This window comes from Struthio camelus, chromosome 1 (assembly GCF_040807025.1).
Source record: "Struthio camelus isolate bStrCam1 chromosome 1, bStrCam1.hap1, whole genome shotgun sequence".
Lineage (NCBI taxonomy): Eukaryota > Metazoa > Chordata > Aves > Struthioniformes > Struthionidae > Struthio > Struthio camelus.
The window spans coordinates 98,951,907-98,978,290 of NC_090942.1; the positions used below are offsets into that span (position 1 = coordinate 98,951,907).

The window sequence follows — 26,384 nt, forward strand, 5'->3', positions numbered from 1 at the left end:
AACTCAGTCCACCCACTGCCACAAGATCTGAGCCAGTGATTTTGCACGTCCCTTCCATTAATTTGCAAGAGTTGCAGAAAGCAAGAATGCTGTCCAGTCTTTACTATGCATGGTAACACAAAAACATGTTACACTAATCTTCCATTTCAGGATGTTTTCTGAGACATCACATCTCTCCTTCAGGGATTAAGACACTATCAGAACTGTATATGGCTTGACATAATTTCTTCTAAATTATCTACCTTTTGAGAATAAACTTCTGTTTGCATCCATTTCTTCATCCTTGCAGTTACCAGGAAAGGCCAACACTGAACTGGTTCTAGTGCTCTGACTCTCCTTCTCTGCCTGAAGTGGAGATTGTTGAAGCTGGTGATATAATGAAGTCTGATGGGGACATTCCTCAAACACAGCTTCTTCTAGCCACGGAAAACAGATGACCGCAATGTACCAATGAGACCTGCACAGCAGTTTGGGGGGAGAGGGAGAGGGAAACAGGGGACATCAAAATTGGAACATTTGGTTCTGAAAAGCATATGAAAAGTTTTTATATCACTGAGAGCTCATGGACAACTGTTCTGTCATATGTAACCACTGTTACCATTACCATGTTCCTTCATGGCCTCTCATACATATCTTCCTATCCATACGTAATTCGCATTTTGCTTGGTGTAACTGCAAAGGTAAGTACCGATTCTCTTAAAAACAAAACAAAAACAAACCAAACCCACCAAAGCAATTTATCACCCTCTCACCACCGATCCCACACTGGAAAAAATAATAAAGTAATAAAATAACCTGTGACAACGATCCCAGTTTTGAATATAGGTGAGGGTACACCATGCCTCAAGCCCAGTCTCTATCTACAGCTGTTTTGCAAACCTAACTCTCGGTGACTATTCAGCTTTGCTGGAGCTTCCATGTGCAGGGCAGCTATTCAACCAGGACCAAGCACAGACAGTGGAAGTACTACTCCTGCTCTTTTTCCCACTAACACCATGCATTGCTGCGATTTCTCCACAGAAACATTACTTAAGTGCACAGGAACCATCTCCGTGACACACGTAAATTATTTTGAAATACATAAAAACAATTTTCAGTACAACTAAGAAAAAAAGTGTAAAGCTTATTGAAGATAACTATAATTACAAAATGCAATTTCTGAAGAGGCTTAAAAATCACTCATTCCACTCCTTGCTATTGCTTCATCTTCAAAATCTAATATGTTTATTTCTAATGATTCAGGTGTACAGCTATAAATCTTTAAATTACCAGAACATTCAAATATTGAAATTTTAAATGCCAGAACACATGCCTAAAATTGTACAGACTTACTCCTCATTCACAGGCACAAAGATAAAATCTTTGCTGAAGATGTTTATATGACGAGTCCACGTTCTTACTCTTTTGTGTCTTCTCTGTGCTGCTCTGTGGAAACGAAATGACAGTTATTGGTGGGATTCGTTCTCTTTGGTTAAAGTGAGGTATAGGGATTAGTAATCCTACGTTTTCCCAACCCCTCAAAAGATTTTTCATTTATTCATGAAATTTCCCAACAGAGAGAAAATAAACCAGCAGAAACATTAAGCCACAGTGACTTATAAGCCAAGTGGACTGGTATGAATGTTGACATTATCTGAATCACCTTGAACTCTTTTGCATAAATTATCCATAGATTTCAAAGTCAGGAAGGATTTGCTGCAATTATTTAGCCAGGCTATCAGACCACACTAAAGGCAGAAAAGCTGACCCAAATATCTGTCAGTGCAAATACAGGTCTAAAGCAAATTACAAATATCCATGTCACAATATTACTTTTTAATGCCTGCCTGAACCACCTTATTTTTTGGATTGAAAAGCCAAATGCCTTGTACAGGGTCGTGCAGCACACCTACAGCAAAGCCAGAACTAAAACACAGATTCCCTCCACTCCTGAGCTTTAACTGCTGGATCACATTCCCTTTCCAGTCCTACAGACATAATAAAGCATGAAGACGGCATTACAGGAGACTAAAAAAACCCAAGGAGAAATTCAGATTATCCAGCTTTCTTATTTTACATAAGACTAAGTGGAAACCAATGGTTTATAAAGCTTTGCTCCAATGTCAACTGAAAGCAAAATTCACCCTAATCAGGGGACACCCGCTGTTACCATTCTAATTAAATCCTGATCTGTGATCAAGAAATGCAACTTGAATATGGGAGGAACGGGAGAAAAGGGGCAGGGAGTGGAGGGCAGTGCGAAGGGAAGACTTGCTGCAAATTTCCTCTATTACGTGATTCTAGAAGCACAGAGAACGGTGGAAGGCACTGCTGCAACCTAGAAGAGTGCCTATGAAGGAAACGCAACAAAACTTAATTCGCTACCTGAGCTGTGTGGAGAAAAGGAAGCAAAGGGACTTTTTAAGTAGCCTACATCAGTAGAGATTAATTTCATTTATGACAATACAGAGCCTATTTTTCCATTCTCCACGCTTCAAAAAACTGTATTCACCAGGTAAGTATCTAACCCTAAACAAAACTACAATTCCCAAAGTTACCTCCCGACCTGCAGCAGCTACAGTGCTTGACATACGACGCATTAAAAGTGCCGTTCTTCTTCCAGGAAGAGGTTAAGGACAGTACAGCCTTGTAAAAGGAATCAGATCAAGGCACAAGAGCATTCTTAAGGATAATGGTGCCTACACCTCAGAACATTCACAGCCAGAAGACAGGCACAAAAACTGATGGAAGACACATTGTCCCAAGCAAAGCTCCTTGGATTTTTGAGGCTCTTTTAAAAATATCACAGAAGTTGCATTTTTCTCTAACTTTTGTGCAGAAATGTTTGACTGCAACACAGAAAGGAGGTGGCACACCTCTACGTGCAGGTGGTCCAGCTGGCCGAAAGAATATAAAACCTGGGGGCCTCATAAATAACAAAAGGAAAATCACTGCAGAGATAAACAGGAAAAACTTCAATAAGCTGACTGATGATAATGGAATGAAAGCAGCTGGCAGATGATAACTGGAAGTGAAGTGGTAAGAAAGATCCACTGAAACATCGGTGTTGAGAAGGAACCAAATGCGCACTAGGGACGATCCTACCCTTCACAGTCTTGGCTGCAAGCATGAAGTAATACAGGTTTCATCAGCTCCTAATGATACTGTCTGTGAAACTTTCCAATTTCTGTGTATCAGAGTGTAAAAAACTCGTACATGTAAACTTGGTGTGTAGGTAAATTGTCTTACTAAAGACCGGGACAATAATTTAGTATTAACATGTAACATTAAAGATGTGGTAAATCTGAAAATATTAAAAAAGAAAAATTTCTTAAAATAAAGCACGCTTTGAAAAACTCTTGAGTTTGGGGGAAAAAAAAAAGAAAGAGATCAAAATACATAAATAATTGTTTGAAGTGAAGATTCAGATAAAGCTGGAGAAAGGCGATAACACTTTTATTCACAGCCAGGATCAATCACATGTAAACTTTAATGAAAAAATATCATTACGCTTAAATTGTGAGTTACAACATTTAACTGCTAATCCTTTGGAGAACGCCAATGTATTATTTTATGTGCTAATTAAGATACAAGCTACAGAACTTCTGAATAACGGTAGCAGATTCTTTATTTCTGGTCATTATGGCATCGGAAGCAAACTTACGAAAGTTTGGGATCCCCTTCCGAGTTTTTTTCTGTCCTGGTCAGGCACTTATAGAAGAAACTGCTAAAAATATGTGTACGATCAGCAAGATGTTTTGGAGCTTTCTCCAACAAGAGGTATCTACCAAACGAAAAAAGAAAGAAATTTTTAAATTCCCATTGTAGAAACTACCATTCCTAATATAAAAAAGCGTAATTATTTGCCTGATTCATCATCCTCAGGTTATGTTTACTATCAGTTGTCTTCACGGCTGCTAACGGTGCTAAGCTTTTCTATATACTCTCTTTTAAATATGCACGTGGATGGACATCACCACAGTATATAAATGCCAAACAATTACTAAGATCACAGTCACCTTACCCTTTATCTTAGATTTGTGCTTCAGTATTCATGCTTTCATTTATTTTTAGAGTTACATTTCTACCCTTGCAATAGGGCTATAGCGGGGACCATACTGTGTAATTGATTTCCAGTTTACACCAGAATAAAAAGGGCTTTGCTGTAAAGCCACACCAAACATTCAGGTACACGTTCCCTTTTTCACTCCTCTAGATAAGCTGTTTTAACTGGCTTGTTATTGCTCACAGTTACTGCATGCTTGATGCCAAACGAAACGGATTCTTGCAGCCAAACTTCCATGGAGACAGAATTCTGCTTAAGTCTGCATATAGAAAATAAATCTTGACTTTAAAGAATAGTGGCCCACAAAAAAAATAAGTTTCGCAAAACTTATTTTTACAAGCAATTCTAGTAGGATGGCATAAAGTAGGTAAGGCAAGCACAACTTCCTCAAGAAGTGTTAGCCGTGTTCTTTTCTGCAGCGGCTGCGCATCAGAAGGATTCCTGACCTCGTACACAGAATAGCTGAGGATGCTCTGTTCCATGCAAACTTAGTAATGAACTACTCAGTACAGACCCTCTACTTTGTTCAGCTGCCTGCTTAAAACTGCTTTGCATTTTCCGTCCTGTGAGGTCCCCAAGAGCCTTTTCTCCTCCCTAAGCTGTAGTGATCCTCAAACAGGAATTAGGCACCTAACAACTACTGAAAATCCATATAATTTGGACTCTTACTGCCTTATGCCTGGACAGAACATCTCTCACTGTCCTAGTTATATTATTTGTACAACACTAAGGATTTTACGTTTAGTACAGTGATTATAGTGGACACAACTAAAATAAATTTACTTCTTGAGCAGAAACAGTAATTGCTCTACTTTGTCTGGAGTACCTCACAGCCTGTTAGAAGGGCAACAAAAAATGAAACTGAAATAAATGAAGCTACTGAGGATATACAAAAGCTTAAAAAAAAAAATCAACTTAACACTTCATCATATCATTACTTTTTAAACTGTTATATCATGTTTAATGGCCAACACTTACAGTTACATGCAAGATCACATCAACCTTGTGAAAGAAGAGGATAATTAAATCTCCAGTACTTACTTAAGATAGAAATCAATGATGACATCATTGAGAAATTCTCCATACTCTAAGCACTCTAGATCTTCTCTTGTGACTCCAAGGCCTCCTTTTGCAGGTGGAGGTGGATAAACAATCAAACTGGAAAACACAGATCATGTTGTAACAATGGCAAACTGTGTTTCATATATTCTTCTTAGTATGTCTGTTCCAAATCTAAAAGATTTTCCAGAAAATCTGTTGAAGTAGTCCTCGAAACTATTGACTAACTCAAAAGTCCATTACCATTTCCTCCTCCAATAGCGAGAGCATTTACATAACAAATATATCCCTCCCGCCTCCAGTCTTGCCAAAAACTATGGAAAGGAAATTACTTCTACCTTTTTTGATAAAAATAAATGATAAATGGCTGTACAAAATGGGAAGAAAAAGATTCCGAATAGGCATGAAGGAGAAGTGATTTCCTATCAAGACTCCAGTGAGGGCTCCCACATTTACAAGGAGGAAATTTGGGTTTATGCACCATGCAGCACATGCACTGTAAGTGGTCTGGAACTGCCCAACTTAAGTCTAAAGTTAACACTTACAATGTATTAAAGAAAAAAAGTCTAGACTAGCATCCATGTTACCTAACTGGAACCATGAACTGAGCACTTCTGCTGTTGCAGAAAATTTCTTAAGCAGAACCAAAACCAACCGTCTCACTGCCAGCAAAAACAGTGACAGCATACTGCAGGAGTTCTTAAGAGCAATGTGCTTTACTACTGTTTGCCGTACTGAAAGCATGAGGAATAACAGACTAACACAGACGGAACCAAGGCACAATGCTAGCTGTCTCCTAGTTTCTTGCTGCATTACAGATTCATGTGTTTTCATTGCCTAAAATGTTTTTTTAACCAAGGTCTCATGTTAACTAATAAACTGCATTACAAACTGCAGTTATGAATAGATCAAATGCAACAGAAGAGTGAAGAAAATATCGTTTAGAGAAAAACAGTGGCTCAGCTGAAGTTCGCAGTAGTTTTGCTTTGATATGGACTTAGGTGGACATTCACAGAGACTACAAGGTCTCCCATTCCTGTATCCATGATGTGAGCCCATCCGTAGTCAAAGTTCAGGTATTCAACTAATTTCTGTGAGATTCTTTGTCATCCCATGGCACATCCATCCTCTCTCAACTATTAGGACTGAAACATGCAACGACCACATTCATATTCAGTCATATTTTATATTTATATAGCATCTTTCATCCAACACTTTCAAACCAACTAGAAAATGGTAGTCAAGGCAGGACTTTTATTTCAGCAATGTGTTTATTCAGTTTGCTTTATTTTCACCTTCTCATTTAAGTGAAAGATACATACTTCTTAACTGCTCCAGTTTCTCTTACTTCTTTCCATTCTTCATTCAGTGCAGAGGACAGAGAAATGGAATAGCAACCACTGTTCTGCTTATTTGCAAGTGCATAACTAGGCCTGGCCACTTTTGGTTTTGATTCCTATCAACAAAAAACAAATAAAAAAGATTACACAACTGGCTATATAAAACAGACCACAAAAACAAATGAACAAACAAAAAACTTCCCACAAGCCTGAAGCCCACAACAGTACACTGCATCACTGAAGAATCTTGCTGGAGGGCAGAAGTGTAAACACGCAAACATCAGCATTTAGACTTATGTGCCACTGCTTAGACAAAAAAAAAAAAAAAAAAGCCGTTATGTCTCTTTTAAAATACTGGCAGGTCTTTATTTGTTCATAACTTCTCTCTAAAATAGTTTATAAGCATTATTCAGCCAACTGAGGCAGAATTACTTTCAGACGAGAAACAGGCCCTGAAAGGATGGACACCAACATGAGACTGTCTTACTAGGAGCTGGGTAAGCCTGGTAGGTTTGAAAATCTAGCTCTCCAGAATCTCTCTAAAAATAGTACAGATTTGAATTAGAAGCAGAGCAACTCGACCTTTAAGCTACCAGTTTCATACGCAGATTGACCTGTGGTCTCTGTGTTTGTTACTGACTGGAGCAAACACATACAGCTTTGAACTGACAACAGGATGGGGTTGCGTTTAGACATTTACTCCTCAAATGGAGGTTTACTGTCACGTTAATACGCATAGTCCCATCTCCTTAGCAGCCTTGGGAATCATTTAGGTATTTCAAGCTGCAGAGCCCTCACTAGAAAATCTAGAAGCATTCGGAATGGGCAAGGTGCGCTCTCCTCCTACACACACTATTGCCTCCGTTCTGCTGCACCCAGTTCACTTGCAGCTCAGGTGAGAAACGAGCCCATCACCACCATTCATTAACTCTCAACTTGCCATCCTGAAGACACCACAAGGGAGCTGAATCCCTATGGCTCTAAACATACACAACTACGAGCCAACGAAAAACTTCATTATTTGCCACTTACCAGTGCTGGTAATGTCTCTGCACTATCTTTCTGAGGGCACAATCTAGCCCTTTACTGCTAAGCCTTGCCCCATTGTGAGGGATAAATCACTAATGCTACTGGTTTTTTTTTAAGCTATCGATAAAGAAAGAATTTATTCTCGGCAACTGGCTGATCTAAAATTTACTGGAATTTGTGAATGTCAACAGGCGGTAACAAATCAAGCAAAAGCTACTCACTAACCCGAAATGCAGGCTCATGCACATCTGAGGTACTCTCTTTCGGCATACATTGCTTTAGTAGATCCTTACTGTAACTCATAAAAGAGCTCTCTTCAGCAGAAAGATCCTTAAACAATGGTAAAGCTTGCTTCAAAGACAAAAACTCAGGGAGATCTGGTGCTCTGTTCCTCTTGCTAACATTCGTAATTAATTCAGCCAATCTAACTTCTTCCCACTCTGTGAGTGGTTGGGATAGTTCAAGAAAAACAAATTCACTAGATTTGGCTGGAAAAAGGAAAGAAGGGAGAGTATTAATACAGTAAGAATGTAGAGCAGAACTGTGGCAATGGTTTCCACACCATAAAACTGTCACTCTTAATTTGTTTCAACAAGTCTCTATATACAATTCAAAAGAATTACGTTGCTATACATATTCAAAAGGCATAAAACATTCAAGCACAGAAATTTAATAGTAACTCCTCAAGGTTTCTACTAGAACAAGAGTGTAATCAAGGTAAATAAACCCAAGATTAAAAAGAGTGTCATGCAGCTGCATACTCAGTTTCCACTCATTTCACTGAGAGCTTTGTCTATAAACGCCACTGGTAACTTCAACAAACTTAGGTCTAGAAATGTAAAGGTAACTCACTGCTAACACTTAATTCATTCTCTCACTTTAAACAATTCCTGCTCCTTAGGCAAAGTTAACATTAAGTGCAGTTGGAAAAAAATAAAAAAACAAAAAAAAACCAAAAGTGCAGTATCGAATAACATGGAGGTGGTGACTGCATAGGTAAAAGAACCGTTACATTTCACAAAGGCAACTCTGACATCATATCGGCAGTAGAGGTCATTTTGTAATCATTTTGCTAATGTAAAAATATTGTGGGATTGTGCCAGTCTTTGAATACTTGAGCAAAAGTTACACTCAGTTCTTAACAGAGCTTCGCTCCAGGAAAACAGGTAAACCCAGCTCACGAGACCCTACCGACTAAATAGCCCATTTAGCCTCTAGTCGAAATTTTCTCTAATAATAACGCAATGGTCTGGCACAGTCTTGTCAAAGGTAAAAATCAGCATTTATCTTCCAAGCCATTCTTCTAGCACCTACGTTACTCAAAAGTAAAGAAACTTAAAAACATCCTGTTTTATGTATCCTATACATACAAGTCTAGTTTAAAAAGGCCTCCACATACAGATTGCAACGTAATCCAGTTTAAAAGGTCTTTTTTATTAAGCAGCAGTGGTTTTGAATCACATCAGGTTATGTTTTTCTTCCAGAGACAAGTAGAGAGAGGCGTTCCGGAAAAGAAAAACTGACCAACTTTTATCTTTAAAAAGCTATAGGATTTCCTCAATATTGAGAGGTGTGAGTGTAAAACAACCCCTTTAAAATAACCTCAAATAGCAGACCTTTTCATCGTGCTTAAGAAGAGTGATTACTCACATGGCGTGCTGAAAATAGACTTTCCTAATTGGGTTTCCATCTTTTCTACATAATCTGCGGACAACCAAAGGAAAATAATTGTCCTTGAGGAACAGCCACCGTCACTTCTCCACAGACCAAACCTTCTCAGATCCAGGGTATCCACTGTCAGCTTAATATTCTTATTAAGAGCCACTACAGAAAACAGGATTTAAAATGACCACACCTTACACAGCCATAGATAATTATAAAGGCATACACACTGCAGTAATTACATAGTAAGATGTAAGTATGATCAAAGAGTATTAAAACTATTCTTGCAGATTATATTCCTGCCACTATATCAAACGTGTTCAGAATTTAGTAGTTGAATCATTTTTTCCAAACTATATAAAACAAAGTTACCAAATTTTAACACCAAAAGCTAAATATCTAAATGCGTAACTCTTTATGAAAAAAAAAAAACCATATTTTTGCTCAGAATAATCACAGTTAATAACATTTTTTTTGTGTATTTGTAAGTAATTCCAAGTCATCAACTCCTATTTTCTTTCCATCAATCCATCTGTCAATTCAGAACTATTCCCCAACCTTTTCCGACGAGTCATCACACACCACCTTTGGAAAACTGACTGAATGCAAATGTACAGAGTCACGTTCTTCTTGGCTTGGGCAACTTACACATTTCTGTTTGACACAGCAGAAGGCCTAAACCCCTGACGGCAAAAGACTGCTGTTTCACCTCAAAAACATAAACAGTCATGTTTACCGCAGTTTATCACTTAAATTTGCAGAATCGCAAGAGCAAGGCGCTTAAAACAAGTTCACCTTAAAAGTGTAAAAAGCTGCTCTGTTATGAAAACTTACATGCTAGACCTCAAGTTTTACTTATTGATAAATTTATATTTGGAAGAGGCTTCAATGTCTTTGTAAAAGCAAATAAAATAAGGACATAAAATATTCAAAATATAAACATACACAGAATATTTTCATATAGTATTTATAAGATTAAGAGTTAAGAGAAAGTTAAAGAAACAGAATTATCTTACCCTGAAATGGGATCATAATATACCTGATTGTAAACTGAAATAAAATTAAAAACAACATAAATGAGTTTGCTTTTTACAAATTGATTAAAACAAAGTAAGAATTCTTAATTATCAGCACATCCTTCTTTGCTTATAGCTAAATAAATTGGAAAAATAAAATTCCTTATTTAAGCACATAATCAACATTGTGTATTTCACTTACCACAATACTCCTAAATCCACACTAAAGAATCTAAATGACAACAAGCTGACTTGCACAGGTGCTCAACGCTCAGAAAGAAGCAGAAGACTGTATAGAGCTGCCTACAGACTCCTTAAGAAGAAAAATGGTGAACGCTCAGATGGCTAAACAGGACAAAAAGAGCCTATGTGTAGGCGTCCCATGATAAAGATTGCCAGTTGTGTTATTTGAATTCATTAAGGATATGAGTTAAACAGTCCTACACAGGAGTTTTATCTTACCAACATTAACTTCTGAATTAAAAAACTTTAAAGTTGCTACTTCTACTGCCACTATGTTAAAAAAAAAGATTTAGCTAAATAAAGAATGCTTTATTGTCATTTTGGCTGAAGGCTGTCATCTACATCGAGAGGAGAGTTTTCTCCTGCCTTACCATACTAAGCACAAAAAAATGAAGTCATTTCTTCCAGGGTAGAATTCTCACATTCCACTTAAAAGCACTGATTTTAAAAATATTTCAACTCACCCTCCAAATGATTTTGGCACATTAATTTAGGAGATCTCTAAGAAATGTTTTCATTACTCCATGAGAACTGCTCTAAAATCTCATTTCAAAATATTCTCAAAATGTCACCATAATAATGCAACTTACCCTAGCATGACCTGCTGATGACCAACTAAATCTCCCGATGTATAGACTAGTAAATGCAATATCCAATGCTGGGTTCATCTGTTCACTAGGTGTGCTACCAGAAGGTAAGCTGACAGGACATTTATCTTCAGCTGACTCCATTAAAAGCTGTAAAATAAAGCAGTATATTTGTTATAGGGCTTTGAATGAAACATTTCCGTCCTGTAACCTTAAGAATTTTCTCTTTATGCTTTTAAGAATTTATTCCCATACCTAACTTCCATGTAAAATTTCCATATTAAAAGCTGCAGGTTATCGCTATCATTACTGATAACCTTCTCCAAGGCTGAACAGTAACTTGCTCCAAGTCTGAACTTCCCACTGCCAAAACACAACCCGTGCTTATTGTGTTTACAATCTAAACACAAGTAAAATCTGAAACAATAGAGCAACAGAAAAAATCCTCCCTTTTGATATGAAAGGTACAGGATCCAATTCAATGCCCAAGTTCAGAGGGATGCATCTGGGAGAAGAGGCAGCAGTGGCTCTTCTGGCTTGTTTCAGAATTAGAGAAATCTGAAATCCGGGTTAGATATAGCAGCACAAGACTCAGAGCCCAAGATGGGGCAATGACCTTTACGGATAGTTTTAGATTCAAAATCCACTACTGCCCATAAAGGAACGGGAACAACTTTACCCTATCCCTTTCTGCTGTCCACAAAGATTCTTAAACTTCTCCATGCACCGAATTACAACAAAAGACTGGATGACAAGAAGAAACTACTCACTTGAACTACGATAAATAGCCAAAAATTGTCTGAAAAAGACCTTTTCACAGAAGTACCTCCATTATGTCCACCTCCAGTGCAGGCTACTATTTAATCCTTCCTGTTTTGTAATATTAGACATTTCCAAAACATGTACTTTTGAAATATGAAATACACAGTATTTTACAGAACCACTCAAATGTCACAATCAGAAATTTTCTCTGAAGACTGTCCAGAATTCCATCTGTGAAATAAATTACTACAGCTACTGCTTGTTGCTAGGACTAATGATAGCTGCTCTAAGCATTTCACTCGTGTCCTAACATGCGTCGTACAAATAAATTAAAGGATTGGCATAACAACACACAGGCCAAAATTAGGCTACCTGCTCTGTGTGACTTTCCATCCTGTCTTCCAATAGCATTTTTGAGAAAGATAAATCAGGCTCTTGGTCTGTTTCTTTATCTTCAGTAATATTATCCTGCAGCGGCTCTATGCACTTTGGTTCAGAAGAGCCATCCTCATCATCACTGGAAAGGACAACTAAAGAGGGGAAAAAAAAAAAAAAGAGTATACATATAAGACCAGATGCAGTTTTAAGAATATTTTGTACAGTGTAAATTTCAGATGAGCAAAGAATACTCTCTCCCTTAGTAAGTAATATCAAAGTACATTGCCCCACCCAGCCCGAGTCTGTGCGCACGCAAGTGTATATAATAAGAAGCACTGCTTTTTAACTTTATTAGCACTTCTCACCCAAGGTTCTCAAAATTTTATTCAGATAAGAGTTAAGCCACAACATACCTGCTTCAACAAAGAGAGTTTATATTTTTCTCAACATCATTAAAAATACAAACTTACTTTTCCACAGCCACAGAATCAGCTGTAGAATATGGACTGGAATTGGAAAATCCTTCTGTCCATGCTGTTTCTCAAGTACAGGACCCTCTACACTCCAGTACCTTGTAGTCAGCACTGTTCTCTAACCTGCACAACGCATTACAAAAATACTTTCTCTGTCCTCAACCTTTTGTTCCATGTAATTCAGCTAGTCAGTCATACACGAGCTCTCCCAAGATCTAAGCATATCAGTGATAATTGTCAGCAACACAGATACAGTACATACTTGGCTCAACTGAAACAAGCGGCTGATTACCCCTGCAGATTCTGTTCCGCAACTTGCTCAGATACTGCGACGTATCCACCTTTAATTTCTTGATGGTACTGACTCGTGGTGAAATCGTGTCCTCATCGGAAGCAGGAAGCTGCTTCTCCAACAAGCTTCTGGGAGGAGACTCTGAGCCAAGTACCTCTGCGCAGCTGTGAGCAGACCTTAAACGGCTGTGGGTGGAAGCGTCTTTATGACCCATCTCTGATAGCTGCGGAACACAGTCCCGCACCAGGGCAGACCTGTGACTTTGTTCATCCTCACAAAGGTTTCTGCAGCCAGGAGACTGAGTTGAACTCAATCTTTGCTCTTTCTAGAAAAAAAAGGAATCAGAGACAGGGTATACGTTTATCTCTTGACCTTCCTAGGATAGTTCAGATCAGCAATCATTGAGTCTTTGTAACATGCTAGATAAAATAATTATTGCTTAATGCAGCTGTACTTTAGAGCTCAAGTCAGGGTAACTCCTCCCCACTTTATGTCAAAGGTCACTACATAAAGGTAGTAGGAACAAGCTTTTAGAAGCCTACTATGTTCCCCGTTCAAACTGAACAAGAAACTGCGTCAGATCTTTTAGCAGCTCCTTCAAAGTCTGACGCTGAAACACCAAGAATCAGCAATGTTCATTACTTTGCAAATGTATGGATTTGTCCACCAGGTGAACAGGACTCTGTACCAACCTACATCAGTGGGTTTTTAAAAACAAGCTAACAGATATACCTTCAGCATATTCAAATGCTTGAATATAAATCACAGCTTGTACTTGACCAATTCTCTCAACTTCTTTTTTTTTTTTGTCCCCCCTCAGATCTTAGTGACAGATCAGAATAAAACTTTCAAGGAGAGTATGATGATGGACTGAAGAGGAAGGCAGGAAAATACCATCTTCAAGATTTCAATAATCCCATGTATACTTTATAACTTTGTTTGAACGTCCCTAATCAGTTTCATACCATCTCCCAAAAAAAACTTTACTTCAGTGGCCTGATGCCGTATTTCCCAAATAGCTTTGTTCCATGCTCCTGATTGAAGGAAACACTTATTCATCTCTCTGCCTTTAACGAGCATAGTCTGATGTACTGGAAAAAAGCATGTACAGTCACACTTCCTGATTCATCACTGTACTCCTTTTCCTCGACAGGTATAAAGGTATCCCTAGATAACCTCGTTACGATTACGGTTCTTGTATTTTGGATGTTGCTACTGCTGCTGCTGAAGAAAGAGCGTGTGTCTGTCTGTGTGCACATGCATCAAAATTAAGGATAACTTACAGATGTTAGAAGTGATTTTTCTGGAATATGTGAATTACAATCATCGCTAAATCTTCTTTTCCTTCTCTCAGAATCAAAGGAGTCTGATCCCTTCCAACTAAGAGAGGTACTGCTCATGCTTTTGTTCCTCTTATCCACTTCAACATAGTTCTTGTTTTCTATGTCAAAATGTAAAAAAGAAAGAGAAGCAAAAAGAAAATGAACGAATGGATTTAATGGATTAACCTTAAAAACCATTGTATTTCTTTGCATCTGTTATGTCTTAACTAAAATGCATTCAAGCAGACAGCTTCCACAAGAGAGTTCTTCCCTTTTTTAAATTGGGTGTGCTTGCCAGAATATGTTCCCTAAAATAATCAGGTAAAGATAATTATTGCAAAAATAATGAATATAAGGATATAACCAAATTCATAGCTCCCCTCCAAGTAAGAACTAGTGTTCTATATTCCACAATCCTCCTTGTAGCCCCTGCTGGATGCAACATTCTCCAAGCCCCGTTTTAATCTGTAAATATTGCTAAACAGTGTTAGAAAGATGGCACATTCACCTCTAGAGAGTCAGCACAGAGCTCATTATTTTTCAGAAGAGCGTACAAATATTGTTGTATAGCATGAATGTTTTAGTAGGGTTTCCAAACCATTTGAGCATTCTAATATACTCCATTCTTGAGTACAAAAGACTTTTTATAAAGTCAGCATTATAACAACAGTACCACGAGGCTTCTTTCAATCTCCTTTTGTTTGCATATCCAAGTCATCATAGCTTTATTGCTATTTAAAAACACAGCTTTAGTTATTTGATGCATTTTACCATATCTGTAAACATTGCATTTTGTGGAAACATACATCCTATCTGCGACACCTTCTATTACCCTATTTCCTTGCTCTTCTCATAATACTAGAGTTAAATATTTCCAAAACGCTCCAAAAATTTATAGTGAAATGCTAGATTATTGCTCACTACAAACCTTTCTTCTGCAGCTCACGTTTTCTAAAAGCGAAGACAAAATTATTGCTTTCTGATTCCTTAGAAGGCTCGGTCAATTTACAAGGGCCATCGTCTGTCTTTCTCAGGCAATGCTCATTCCTGTAAAGAATATTAACTATAACTTATCTTTTATTTTGAAAGAATACTGAATGAAAATCCCAACAGAAACAAGAGTCAGTTAAGAGTCACAAACTTCTGCCTCTCTCGTAAGCATGTGAAGCTTGGCAAATGGAATGCAGACTAATTCAGTTCACTTTATGGAAATACTCAGCTAGATACTCTGACATTATTAACGAAATAGATGCTTCTAAAAGATGCACAGGATGAAAATCTGACATGCTTGACATCAGACACTGAAATATTATTTTGCTGTAAAGCATAAATGTGACGAGAACACGTAACAAGAAGAAGGAAAAAAAAGGAGAGAAAAACAGTTAGTTGATTCTATCCTTGCCTTTGTCACGAATGTGGAAGGAATGAGGCAACGTAGTTTATCTAAAATTTAGATTTAGACTACTGATAGAGTCCACTGTGTAAGTTCCTGGAACAAGAAAAGATCTAAAATGAGAATTCCTTGCTCAAAGAAGTCTCAAACAGCAACTTGTGGAAGAGTGGGGGGGAACAAAACAAAAACAAACAAACAAACAACAACCATGTAAATGAGGACAGAAGAGACAGAAGAGAAAGTAAGGAAAACTAGGAAAACTACAAGTTCTCAGCTGAACTAGTAGGTTCATTCTAAAAAAAAAAAAAAAAAAAAAAAAAAGGACACGCTAGAAAATCTTTTTTTTTTTCCTATTATCTCTTTTTTATGTAACAGAGAAAAAAGAAATCAATATTCCCAAATGTACTGATAGACTGAACAGTATGAAATTATTACATTTGAGGTCTGACCTTGTATACAGAAACTCTTTCAATTTCTCTGAAGGTTAGTTACAGCTGACAAAAGTCTATATAACTGTACTTTGGTTTCAAGTGTATGCATTACGATACCACGTTTAATTACATGGTCACATGATACTTTCTCACAGGAACTTAATTACATTCAGTGCATAAGACTTCTGAGAATTTATCAGGGTTATATTGACAAAAAACCCAACCTGCATGATACCAACTTCATTCACTGTGGGAGTTCAAAGAAAGCAAGAAAATAAAGGAAGATTTCATGGATAAAATAACTTAACATTGCTCTGGAAAACCTTTTCCATTCCTCTTTTTGTCACCTCACTTAACCCAAAATGATTTTGGGTTTCATCGTGTTACAGGAGGCCTACCTTACAATCTTGCAGTCTAATTTGCAAAGTGCTAGCTAATGACCGTAATGACTTATACCACTGATGGCTGAGCTTGGACTCGTAAAGAATTCCATCAACCATGGGAAAGAAGATTCCTGACATCTCTAATTAGATATCCAAAACTGTTAAGACACTTTCTAAACAGGTGCCTGTTCTTCAGTGTCATATCTGTAAATTGGAGTATCATTGCTCTTTGGGAATATTGTGAAGATATAAATATAATAGAATAAAGATTTCCAAAGTGCTCGGACACTACAGTAATAAACACTATATAAACACCATGAAGAAATTAGTAATTCTCTCTCAGTTCACAATGAATCATGCATGAAGCCATATACATAAAAACTGTTCAATAAACAGTATTATTCACTCTGTGCCCTGAATAAGATAGGGTCTTCTAGAGATCTGGTAGCTCTAATTCTGGAATAACCTCACTCCAGGGTTCTGCAAGCTATGTACATCTCTTAATGTAAACATAGTTGCTGGCGTAACAACTATATTGATCTGATTGTTTTAAAAAAAAAAAAACACCTAAAATCATTAAGTGCTTCTTAGCATTCAGCATCAACACTACAATCCAGGCATTTCAACACGAAATAGGAAATATTTCAATAGGGATGTTTCAGCTATAATCTAAACATAGTCTAGACACAAATTCTACATACTTTATTTTCACTTCTAATCTTCATTGATGCTAGCTCAGTTTAAAATGCACCACTTTACAGGCACATGCACGACCTAAGAAACTATGGAAATATATACTGAAGTATTCTCAACAACTATGATGAACAAGTATGAAACACTTTTAAACCACCCTCAGTTTCTTTATGTTTAAGATGAACCTCACATTCGTCATATTAATGGGTCAGTAGTGATCTAAGTAAATGCATTTTACACTGGGTTGCAGTGAACAAGGAATGCAAAACCCATCAGTTCTGTAACATCCACAGGAAGGAGGGAGACAGAGAACTCGCAGGAAATTTTAGCTAATAGGGAAAAGTTAACTTGTTACTACCCTGTTCTTAGACTAACCTGAGATTTCCATACTATAAAACAGGTATGATTTTCCATGAAACAGAAGCTGCACGCCGGCTACCCTGATAACACAAAAGAATCTCAGTATGGGGGTGCATACGTGTACATATGTGTGTGTACACACACATTATAAGGGGGGGAGCCTTTTATTCTGCTCCAAAAGAGGAGGCCCCAAAAGAGTCAGTGCCAAGAATGTCCTATGCACAGACATCAGCTATAGGGAGATAATCAGGATCAAAACAAGTCTTTCTTAGAATACTACTTAAGTTCTCCACTTCCTGTGTGATATCTGTCAGAGCTTGTATTAATATGCTGGTCACTTTGTGGAAAAAAAAAAAAATCTTTATGCTGGTTTCTTCTAAAAACAAGTCTTATCAAAAAGCTCTAACACTTTTATTTAACGTACTAAAAAAGCACATCACAGAAACAGAAAATTAATCCTCCATGCAATGAACAATCTCAAGTCTAAAGCAAGCTAAGTACACCAACTACTGAAACACTGACTCAGATCTTTTTTACCCAGAAAGACAAACTGAACTAGAGAAACTGGAGACTTTATTTAACCTCAATTAATATAGAGCTAGTTCCATACTCATGTAAAAGGTCTGATTTCCCTCTATGTCCTTAATACTTTTTTTTTTTTTTTTTGTCGTGAGGCATTATTCTCTTCAGGGGGTTACACAGAAGAGATCTTTACGTAGCATTAGCTATTTCAGTACTGAAGAGTCTAAACCACTGTTGCTTAGCATAAAACTCAACAGTTGCCCTTCAGATATTAAATTGAAAAAATATGCAAGACGTTTCTGAGATTTAGAGAGCTACATACAAAAAACTTCATGTCTTCTTCTTTATGAATACAGGCATTGTCATCATTCAAAACAATACTGAGTGGAAAACTGGGGTACTAGATATTATAGATCTTGAAGATTTTGTAGCAAAAAAAAAACAAAAAACACACCCTTAGTCTACAGTTATGAACTACTTATTAAAATAGCTGCAGTAGTTTTAAAGTGACTTAAGAGAGAACCTAATAAACTAATAAACTGTTCTAACTCCCTCATTTTAAAATTCAGCTTTGTCAGATTAATTTAAGCAACAACAGAGACACTGACAGAAAAATGACAGCAAGATCTCTAAGATGCCCATGTATCAGAATGAGGATTATGACTTACTCTTCTAAAGATGTATGATTGCTTTAATCTGGAAACTGCTCATCATTCCTGCCCTCGCAAACCATTCTTTTCATTCCTCATTCTATTTCCTTTCCCAAAATTTCATGCTATTTGTCCCTATGGATACTTGGCTTTTAAGCAAAGAAAAGGCCGCCACAGAGGACAAGAAGGAAGAGCTTACTCTGAATTCAGCTGCCACCTTAAACTGAGATACAAGTATTACATAATTCTAACCACTCGTTTCTACTAGTTTTGCATGTCAAACATTGCTGTGATGCTCAGTTAAGGTAAATACAGGAAGAAAAGAGGAAAAGTAGATTCTAAGCAATGAGAAAGCGATCTCAAACAACAGCACTCTGCTGATGCGCTTGCGACCAGTGATGGATTAATGAAAAAGAAATGAACTACCATATATATGCAATTTGGAGAAATTGTTTAAAGAAAGTATTTGAAATCATGCTAGAAAACATAACAGCAAGAGGAACACAAGATTTTGGTTCTGGACGCAAAACCAACTGAAATATATTTGAAACACAGCCACCGCTACAGACCAAAAACACTGTTTTATTAGAAACGACATTCCTTCTACGAAAGGACAGTAGCCTAGTAACATCAGGTACAGCAAAAATCAGAATAAATTCAATGTTAAAACAGCTAGTTGCAGCAGCATGTTAGTTTGCACTCAGGAAATTCAATTTCTGCTTCAAGACAGAGTCTCATAAAAACTATTCCAGTGAAATTGTTTTCCATTTTGAAGTCATGTTATTTCAGGAAGACTGGCAAAATGATCATTGAGTAACATACCTTTTGGACAGAAAAGAACTTTCCTGAGGAGGACTTAATATTTGACATGTCTGTAGGCTGGCAACAGATGATGAGGGCAGTTGACCTGATTGTAACTTGTCAGCATCAGATAAATTAGCATCAACTATTACGTGGCTGTTTATGTATTTTCTTCCAATTTTCGTCCTCAGGACGTTCGTCAACATAACTTTGGGTTGCCTGCCATACATATAACAATAAAACATAAATACTGCACTCAAATCTAGAGAAAGAGCCTTCTAATTAAAATTGTGCATCTCAGTGGCTTGATAATCCCCAACACCATTAAACAGTATTACTTTTTTTCCCCTCTATCTTGTAGAGACATAGAACAAAATCCTCCACAAAAGAACTTAAAATCCAAGGTGAGCAGATAAATACAAATAGCAGCAAGAAACCAGGACAAGAATTTCTATAAGGCTAGATGCATCGTTTCACCATAACCAGATACTACTCACACTGCATTACCTTTAACGCATCATCTTAATACTGTTTAACAACTGGAAAATCCTTATCTCTAAATAGTTTTCATGTAACATCTGTATACATTTCTCAGAATTATGCAGCAAGGAAATCTTGACTTTCCTATGAACAAGAAGCCTCCAGTAAAACACACTCATTTCTTCAAGCACTTAGTCAACAGGGAGAAAGTAGCACATACACAAACATTTAGCAATAGATTTTGTTTCTTCCTCACTCAATTTCCAGCTGACATTCTGCAATATAGCAATTACAAGGCCCAGAAGAACATATGCAAGCGTTAGAAAGGACAAGCATTAAAAATAGGCTAAACAAAAATATGAAGGTGTGACTACCGACTTGACCACTGCTGCCTAAGAGCAGCACAACGTATTTGATACATTGCAAACACAGCCAGCTTGCTGTGTAGCCCTTGACTGACTTCCCCCTTTCTCAAACTGGGATTTAAATTCTACCATTTCCTTTGCAATTCATTTTGGATTACGATGTACGGCATGGCTTTTTTTGAATCTGTATGGAACAAGGTTGTCTTCTGGCTATCTGCTGTATCTCTCTCCTGTTGTCTGTATTTATCCATGAAGCACACTCCAGCACAGATTGTGTGATGTCTGGGAGAACTTAGATCTCCTGTTGCACTGAGATGTCAATTTTCTTTTTATCAAGAGACTACATCAGGGACAAGCAGCTGCAGAGGTATGCAGGTGATCAGCAACGAGACTATGACTTAAAAAACAAATCTGATATAGAAGAACAAGTACTCTGGATACAATCTACAGTAAAGGAAGTCCCTAAACTGTTTATTGTCAGAAACTGGGAGGGAACATCAGTGAAAAAAAGCATTCACTCTAACCATGCCCTGTTTCTTATAGTGTTCCCGGCGAACCTCCAACTGACTATTGCCGGATGGGGCGTAGGAGCAGGGAAGATACTGGGCTTGATAGGCCTGGCCTTTCTTCTGACCCTTTATGCCTCCTCTCATCTTTTCATGAGCAGTCAAGGACCGTAACAGTGAATATATACTTTGATACCTTGTTGGAGAAATATGGGCAGTTAAGTGCAAGCGTACTCTTCTTTTCACAAGAACAAGAAAAAAATGCATTTTGAGAGTCCAGTGGCTGAACCAGAACAAATTGGTCTTGTCAACACAGGACCATCTGAAAACCAGCCGATCAGAAATCCCATTAAAGTGTGCCTGACACCATCTCTTTCAATTATTAGCAAAAGAAATCACGGGCAAGGGAATACAACAAAGTCAGATGAAATGAGAATAACGTTCATGAATGAGACAAGACAACTGTGGTACAACAAAGAACAGTTTCTCATGAAAAATAACTGCAAGGAAATGATTTCTTTTAGTGACAAGAAGCAGAGAGCATTGAACAACATACCTTTTGGATAGAAAAAGGCTTTGGAGAGTAGGGTTTAAAATTTGCCATATCTTTAGGCTGGCAACAGATGACGAAGGTAGTTGATCTAACTGCAGCTTGTCAGCATCAGAAAAATTAGCATCAGTTTTAGGTTGCGCTTGTGTGTATTTTCGTCCTATTTTCGTCCTCAGGACATTCGTCAAGATAACTTTGGGTTGCCTGCCATACATATAATAATAAATTAATAATAGGGTGCTGAGATCTTGTCAAATCACACAAATTCAACAAAACGTATTTAAACCCTTCTTCAAGGGTTTATTGCTCCTGCACCATACTTAATAGCTTCAAGAGAATCAAGTTCACTTCCCTGACGATTTACAAAGCAGTTCTCTTCAGAGAAGAGGAATCAGAACTGCATTTCTCCCAAAGAGGATAGCCTTTCAGGGTTTCTTATTCTGGTATCAATAACTAGCACATCCGTGCATGATTCTGAAGTGGCAAACTTTCACTGCAGAGGCATGGAAATTTTGCTGCGTCTTTTTTATTGACAAAATATCGGAAGCGGCATCACTATGGCCTCATAAGCTACTGCAAAAGGGGAAAAATCAAGCTAGTACAATTTTACAGTTTTGAAGCCTCACATGATTATTTCTAGTCAATTATGCTGAAAAAAAAAATACAATTATGAATCAGAAGGTTACTAAAAGCTTCCCATCAAGACTCTTTAAACAAATGTCTATACTGCACTGAGTCTGCTAGATAGATACTGAAGTCTTCAACACAAAGAATTAACTCTGAAATACGGCCAGTAACTTGGACAGTTTATTTTAAGCTGCTAACCGTCTACATATCATAGATGATTTGTCAGAATATATCTTAGATGATTCATTTCATTTTCAAAATGGGTGAGAATTGGACTTCTTTTCCTAGAAGGACTGGCCCTAAGAGGGCACCGAAGCTCAGGCTCAGACAGCAGTTTTAGAAGATTAACAAGGTAAAAATTGCTTTCTCTATGGCACGTCGAAAATGACAAACCAAGCTGCTCACATCGTATAGCAAGATTCTTTCTTTTATAGCTAGAAAAAAACTTCTACGTACATAGATATTACATGCCACAGCCACATGTCTTCAGCAAAAGGCTGCTATTGTTCAGTGGGTTGACAACTGTGCAAAAGACTTTTAGGAAATTACAGCTGTCCCACTGACATGCTGCATTCAGCTCAACAGCATGGTTGCATAGTACCTAGCGGTAAACAGATATAAGTATGCCAAGAAAACCACTGAAGAAAACCTATGCTTGAAAAGAAAGAAAAGATTGCAAACTGCTTTGCTAATGAAACCTTTTGGACTCAGGGAAGACGTTTCAAGAAATCCTGACGTTTTGCTATTGCATTAATAGTTACATGTTGAGATTTCTTTTCCCTGGTTACTTACCATGTTAACAAGACATTCCCCCTGCCCAGTGAACTTGAAAAGATAATAAGGTTCCTGTGCACAGCTTAGAGAACCTCTCTGTAAAGCTAAAAAGGCCGGTCAGTCTTATCAGACCATCACTGGATGCCACAACATGAGTGCAATGAGCTGCTGTCTCTGAGGGCTCTGCTATCCGTTTCCTAGATCATGGTCAATAAACTTAAATGGTTCCCATTCAAAACCAAGCAACTGAAGTTCGAGTTAAGCCAGTTTTCTCCACTCTCTGGCTTGTCTCAGAAGTTTCCCAGAGAAAAACTAAATGATAAAGAGCTAATGCTGAGTCTCAAAAAGAGATCCTTAAACTCTGAAGGAAAAAAAAAGAAAAATAAATCACAGCGCTTTGACACAAGAATCCGGACAGAGGAAGAAAAAAAAATTTAGTCTTGTAAGGGAAGGTTCCTGATTAGCTCCAGGAAACACAGGCTAGGGTTTCTAGAGCAACAGATCAACTCTACGACGGCCATGTGAGGTCACATGTACAAGCACAGTCTCTGGACTCATCAGCAGACTGACCTAAACAAAAGGATAGCACCAGAACGGTGGAGGCAGAGACAGAAAAAGGCAGATACACACTTGTTAATTTATCTAGAGCTGTATATATTCTGTGACTGCTGAAGTAAAGAACAGCTGCTTTTAGGAACTCATTACAAAAGTCTGTGCATCTGCTTCAAATATCATAGACCTAAAAAGGTCTACTCTACACTTCGAGAATCCAAAGATTAGAGTTTTAGAAAAGGATACGCTTAAGCTACTGAAAAAGCTGAGAAAGTCAATACCGGTCATGAGAGACATAAGGTAATCAGGCCACATGGTCCTATTTCCAAGGAGGGAAACAACGTAAATAGTATTCGGATATCTCTCTGGAAGGGTTAAATGTTGCAGTCTCCGCAGAACAAGGGAAGTTTAATGACATCAGCATCTAACATGGCAGATTCCAACTGCAGCAGCTTAACGAGAACATACCAAGCAGTAACGTATTCTCGATTTAGCAAAGGAAGCAAGAAAGTTATTTTCTACGGAATTCTTCCCCAAGCCAGAAGTTTTAGCTATTCTCCGGGCTTCTCAAACTCCTGGAGTTGATACGCTAACCTCGGTTTAACGTGTCAGAAGAACTTACAGTGACCAGATCTAAACATAAATTGTTACTTGTTCAACTGTAAAGTATACTACAGTCTTTGTATATGCCTGCTTCTTCAAAGTCACTATGAAAGGACGTTAGCAACCTACGCCATATACAAAAATACTAAATATATTAAAATAAGAAACCTTACACCTTTAAGAATGCTGATAAACAGATTTCAAAATTCAGCTACACAAAGGCCCATTCAACTTTTGAGAAAATTTACAATTACTAAGGCAGTTAAAGGCAATTTCACGGTAACAGTTATCAAATAATTTGTGCAAATTCATCTTACGGAATTAGAGATTTACTCTTATGCTTCCATTTCCTCCTTATCTTACCTAATCTACCTCAGAGGTCCAGTTACTACAGAGCTGTAGTGGAAAGACATTTCATCTTCCGAAGTCCCAGAAGAGATCAAGCAACAGAAGACTGGAACAGATACTTTCCCTCTAATAATTTCCCCAGAATTGGTAATCCTTGCCCTTCCCTTGACTTATATGGGCTTTAAACATGTTAAGTAAGTATCTTTGTGAACATGATCTTACAAGTTTGAGTACACCTGTATCCATGCAACCGGTTTCGCATGGAAACTTGGCTGTAGCGAGAGGAACCTCCAACAAGCAACACGAGAGAGTATGGTTTATGTCTGGCTATGCATAAGGATGTCAGTGCCAGGCTAAGGCATCACTTTCATATGGCACCGTTTTTTGACTGAAGACATTAACATGAATAACTGGTTATGACCCGATTCTCAGGGCTGCATAGTGCTTGCAACTTGCAGTGGCTTCCCTTTCTAAAGAAGTAGCAGCAAGTGGTAATCTTTCTTGAAAAATCATATCATGAAGACTGAGCAAAAACTGGGTCAAAGAAAAACAGCTACACTTCTGCCACTCTGTATCTCTGTGCATCCATTTCAAGAGATCCCTAAATTACCTGTTACATCATCCTCAGAATCAAGTGAGCGAGTCATACAAAAGAAGTTTCAAAAGAGAAAATTGACGTCAAGCAAGAAAAAAAGCAACAGACAGACACAGCAAGAAACTCGCACAACAGTAAGCCTGGAGGCATCTTGGTAAAGGAAAATCAAAGCAGAGTATTTTTGTTTTTAAAGCAAGCATCCACCCTACTCCTCTTCTCCATCCTTCTTCCAAAAGGGAAAAGGAATTGTAAACAAAGTTAATAGACATACGCTTACACATGTAAGGGTGAAACAGAAAGAAAACTGAAATAAGAAAAATGCTGTCAGCTACTACCCCTTGGCTAATCTCAAACCACTTTTCACAGGCACAAAAGTACTATCCTACCTTACCAAGTGTAGGACTGAAAGGTATTAGTTGTTTGCCTGACTTTGGGGAAAATGTCTGATCCCTTGACCTCTACTTCAGTCAACAATCAGAACTGCTAGATCCGGTTCTGTTTTCAATGACCACACTTATGTACACACCAGTGCATAACCACTGGCTCCAATTGGTTCAGATTTGCATTAGAGAGCGTGATCAAATGCAGACCTGGAAACTACTGACTCCTTTTGGGTGCATTGATAATAATTGCCTATACCGCCATCTTCACGCCTACATTCTCCTACTTGCAAAACCAAATTTTGTAAAATCGTTGTTTTAATGGTGGAATGACATACACCCTATGAGTGTACCCCATCAGATTCCATGAGAGCTGGATACCTGTCCTGGGTCTGCAGAATAAAACCACCGACATACTTTTTGCATATTCCTCTATCTGGGCTTCTGCAGCAGCCCAGGCAGTTCTTGGCCTTTTGGAGTCCAAAGGAATAAAGTGAGGCACTGTCATTAATGGGAAACTCTCAGTCACGTGCATTGACTGCACTGTCTTGAAGGCGGAAGAGGACAGACAGGTTTTCTTCTAAAGGCCATGCCCTTTCATCAGTTCAGCAGAACTTTGTTTTAACAGCAAACCTGAAAATCCCTACTAGCTGCCTCGCTTTGCTGGACCAGGAAGTTGTTATTGCCAAGGGATGTATCAGAGCAAAGGAAACCTGCGTGTGAGTGAGTGCCACAAAAACACGACAACTACAGGGTCAGTATTTCATTCAGCCTTGACATGTATTTCAATTAAAATTTACAATGCAGAGTTGGCAGAATCCCACACCTCTTATTTAAGTACTCCTCCCAACCCAAAGAAAACTCAACAAACCAATACAAGAAGCCTGATTTTCAAAGTAGTGCTATCCCTCTTGAATGACCCAGGAGTAATACAGCTGAGGTAAGAGGATGTCTCTAAGCTGTTTCCAGGTGGCGACAGCTACCTTTGAAATAGCGTTACACTCTTCCCCGACAGTAAAAGAAGTTTCATAAATGGCATACAAAACACTAACTGACCACTTACACAAACACTACGCCAAACTTTCTGCAAAGCCACTAGGAAGTTAAACTATTCATACTTAATGAGAGTCCTAATCTGTTTTAGAACACAAACAGGAGAACAT

At 37.9% G+C, this 26,384-nt stretch overlaps 1 protein-coding gene across 9 annotated transcripts in view; it reads right to left on the minus strand.

Annotated features, from left to right (window-relative positions):
- The window catches only part of SENP7 (SUMO specific peptidase 7), a 42,300-nt gene that overhangs the window by 7,186 nt on the left and 8,730 nt on the right, over window positions 1-26,384 (minus strand). For 2 of the 9 annotated variants that reach the window (XM_068907102.1, XM_068907115.1), the window contains exons 5-19: window positions 21,349-21,546; window positions 19,463-19,660; window positions 15,137-15,255; window positions 14,170-14,327; window positions 12,857-13,211; window positions 12,116-12,273; window positions 10,985-11,131; window positions 10,152-10,185; window positions 9,124-9,297; window positions 7,699-7,961; window positions 6,427-6,560; window positions 5,087-5,203; window positions 3,644-3,763; window positions 1,333-1,425; window positions 243-457 (exon numbers count right to left, since the gene is read on the minus strand). In XM_068907102.1, the coding sequence (XP_068763203.1) occupies window positions 243-457; window positions 1,333-1,425; window positions 3,644-3,763; window positions 5,087-5,203; window positions 6,427-6,560; window positions 7,699-7,961; window positions 9,124-9,297; window positions 10,152-10,185; window positions 10,985-11,131; window positions 12,116-12,273; window positions 12,857-13,211; window positions 14,170-14,327; window positions 15,137-15,255; window positions 19,463-19,660; window positions 21,349-21,546 (2,483 nt within the window). The remainder of the gene's footprint in view (window positions 1-242; window positions 458-1,332; window positions 1,426-3,643; window positions 3,764-5,086; window positions 5,204-6,426; window positions 6,561-7,698; window positions 7,962-9,123; window positions 9,298-10,151; window positions 10,186-10,984; window positions 11,132-12,115; window positions 12,274-12,856; window positions 13,212-14,169; window positions 14,328-15,136; window positions 15,256-19,462; window positions 19,661-21,348; window positions 21,547-26,384) is intronic. The other 7 variants (XM_068907143.1, XM_068907150.1, XM_068907109.1 and 4 more) reach the window with 6 other exon arrangements.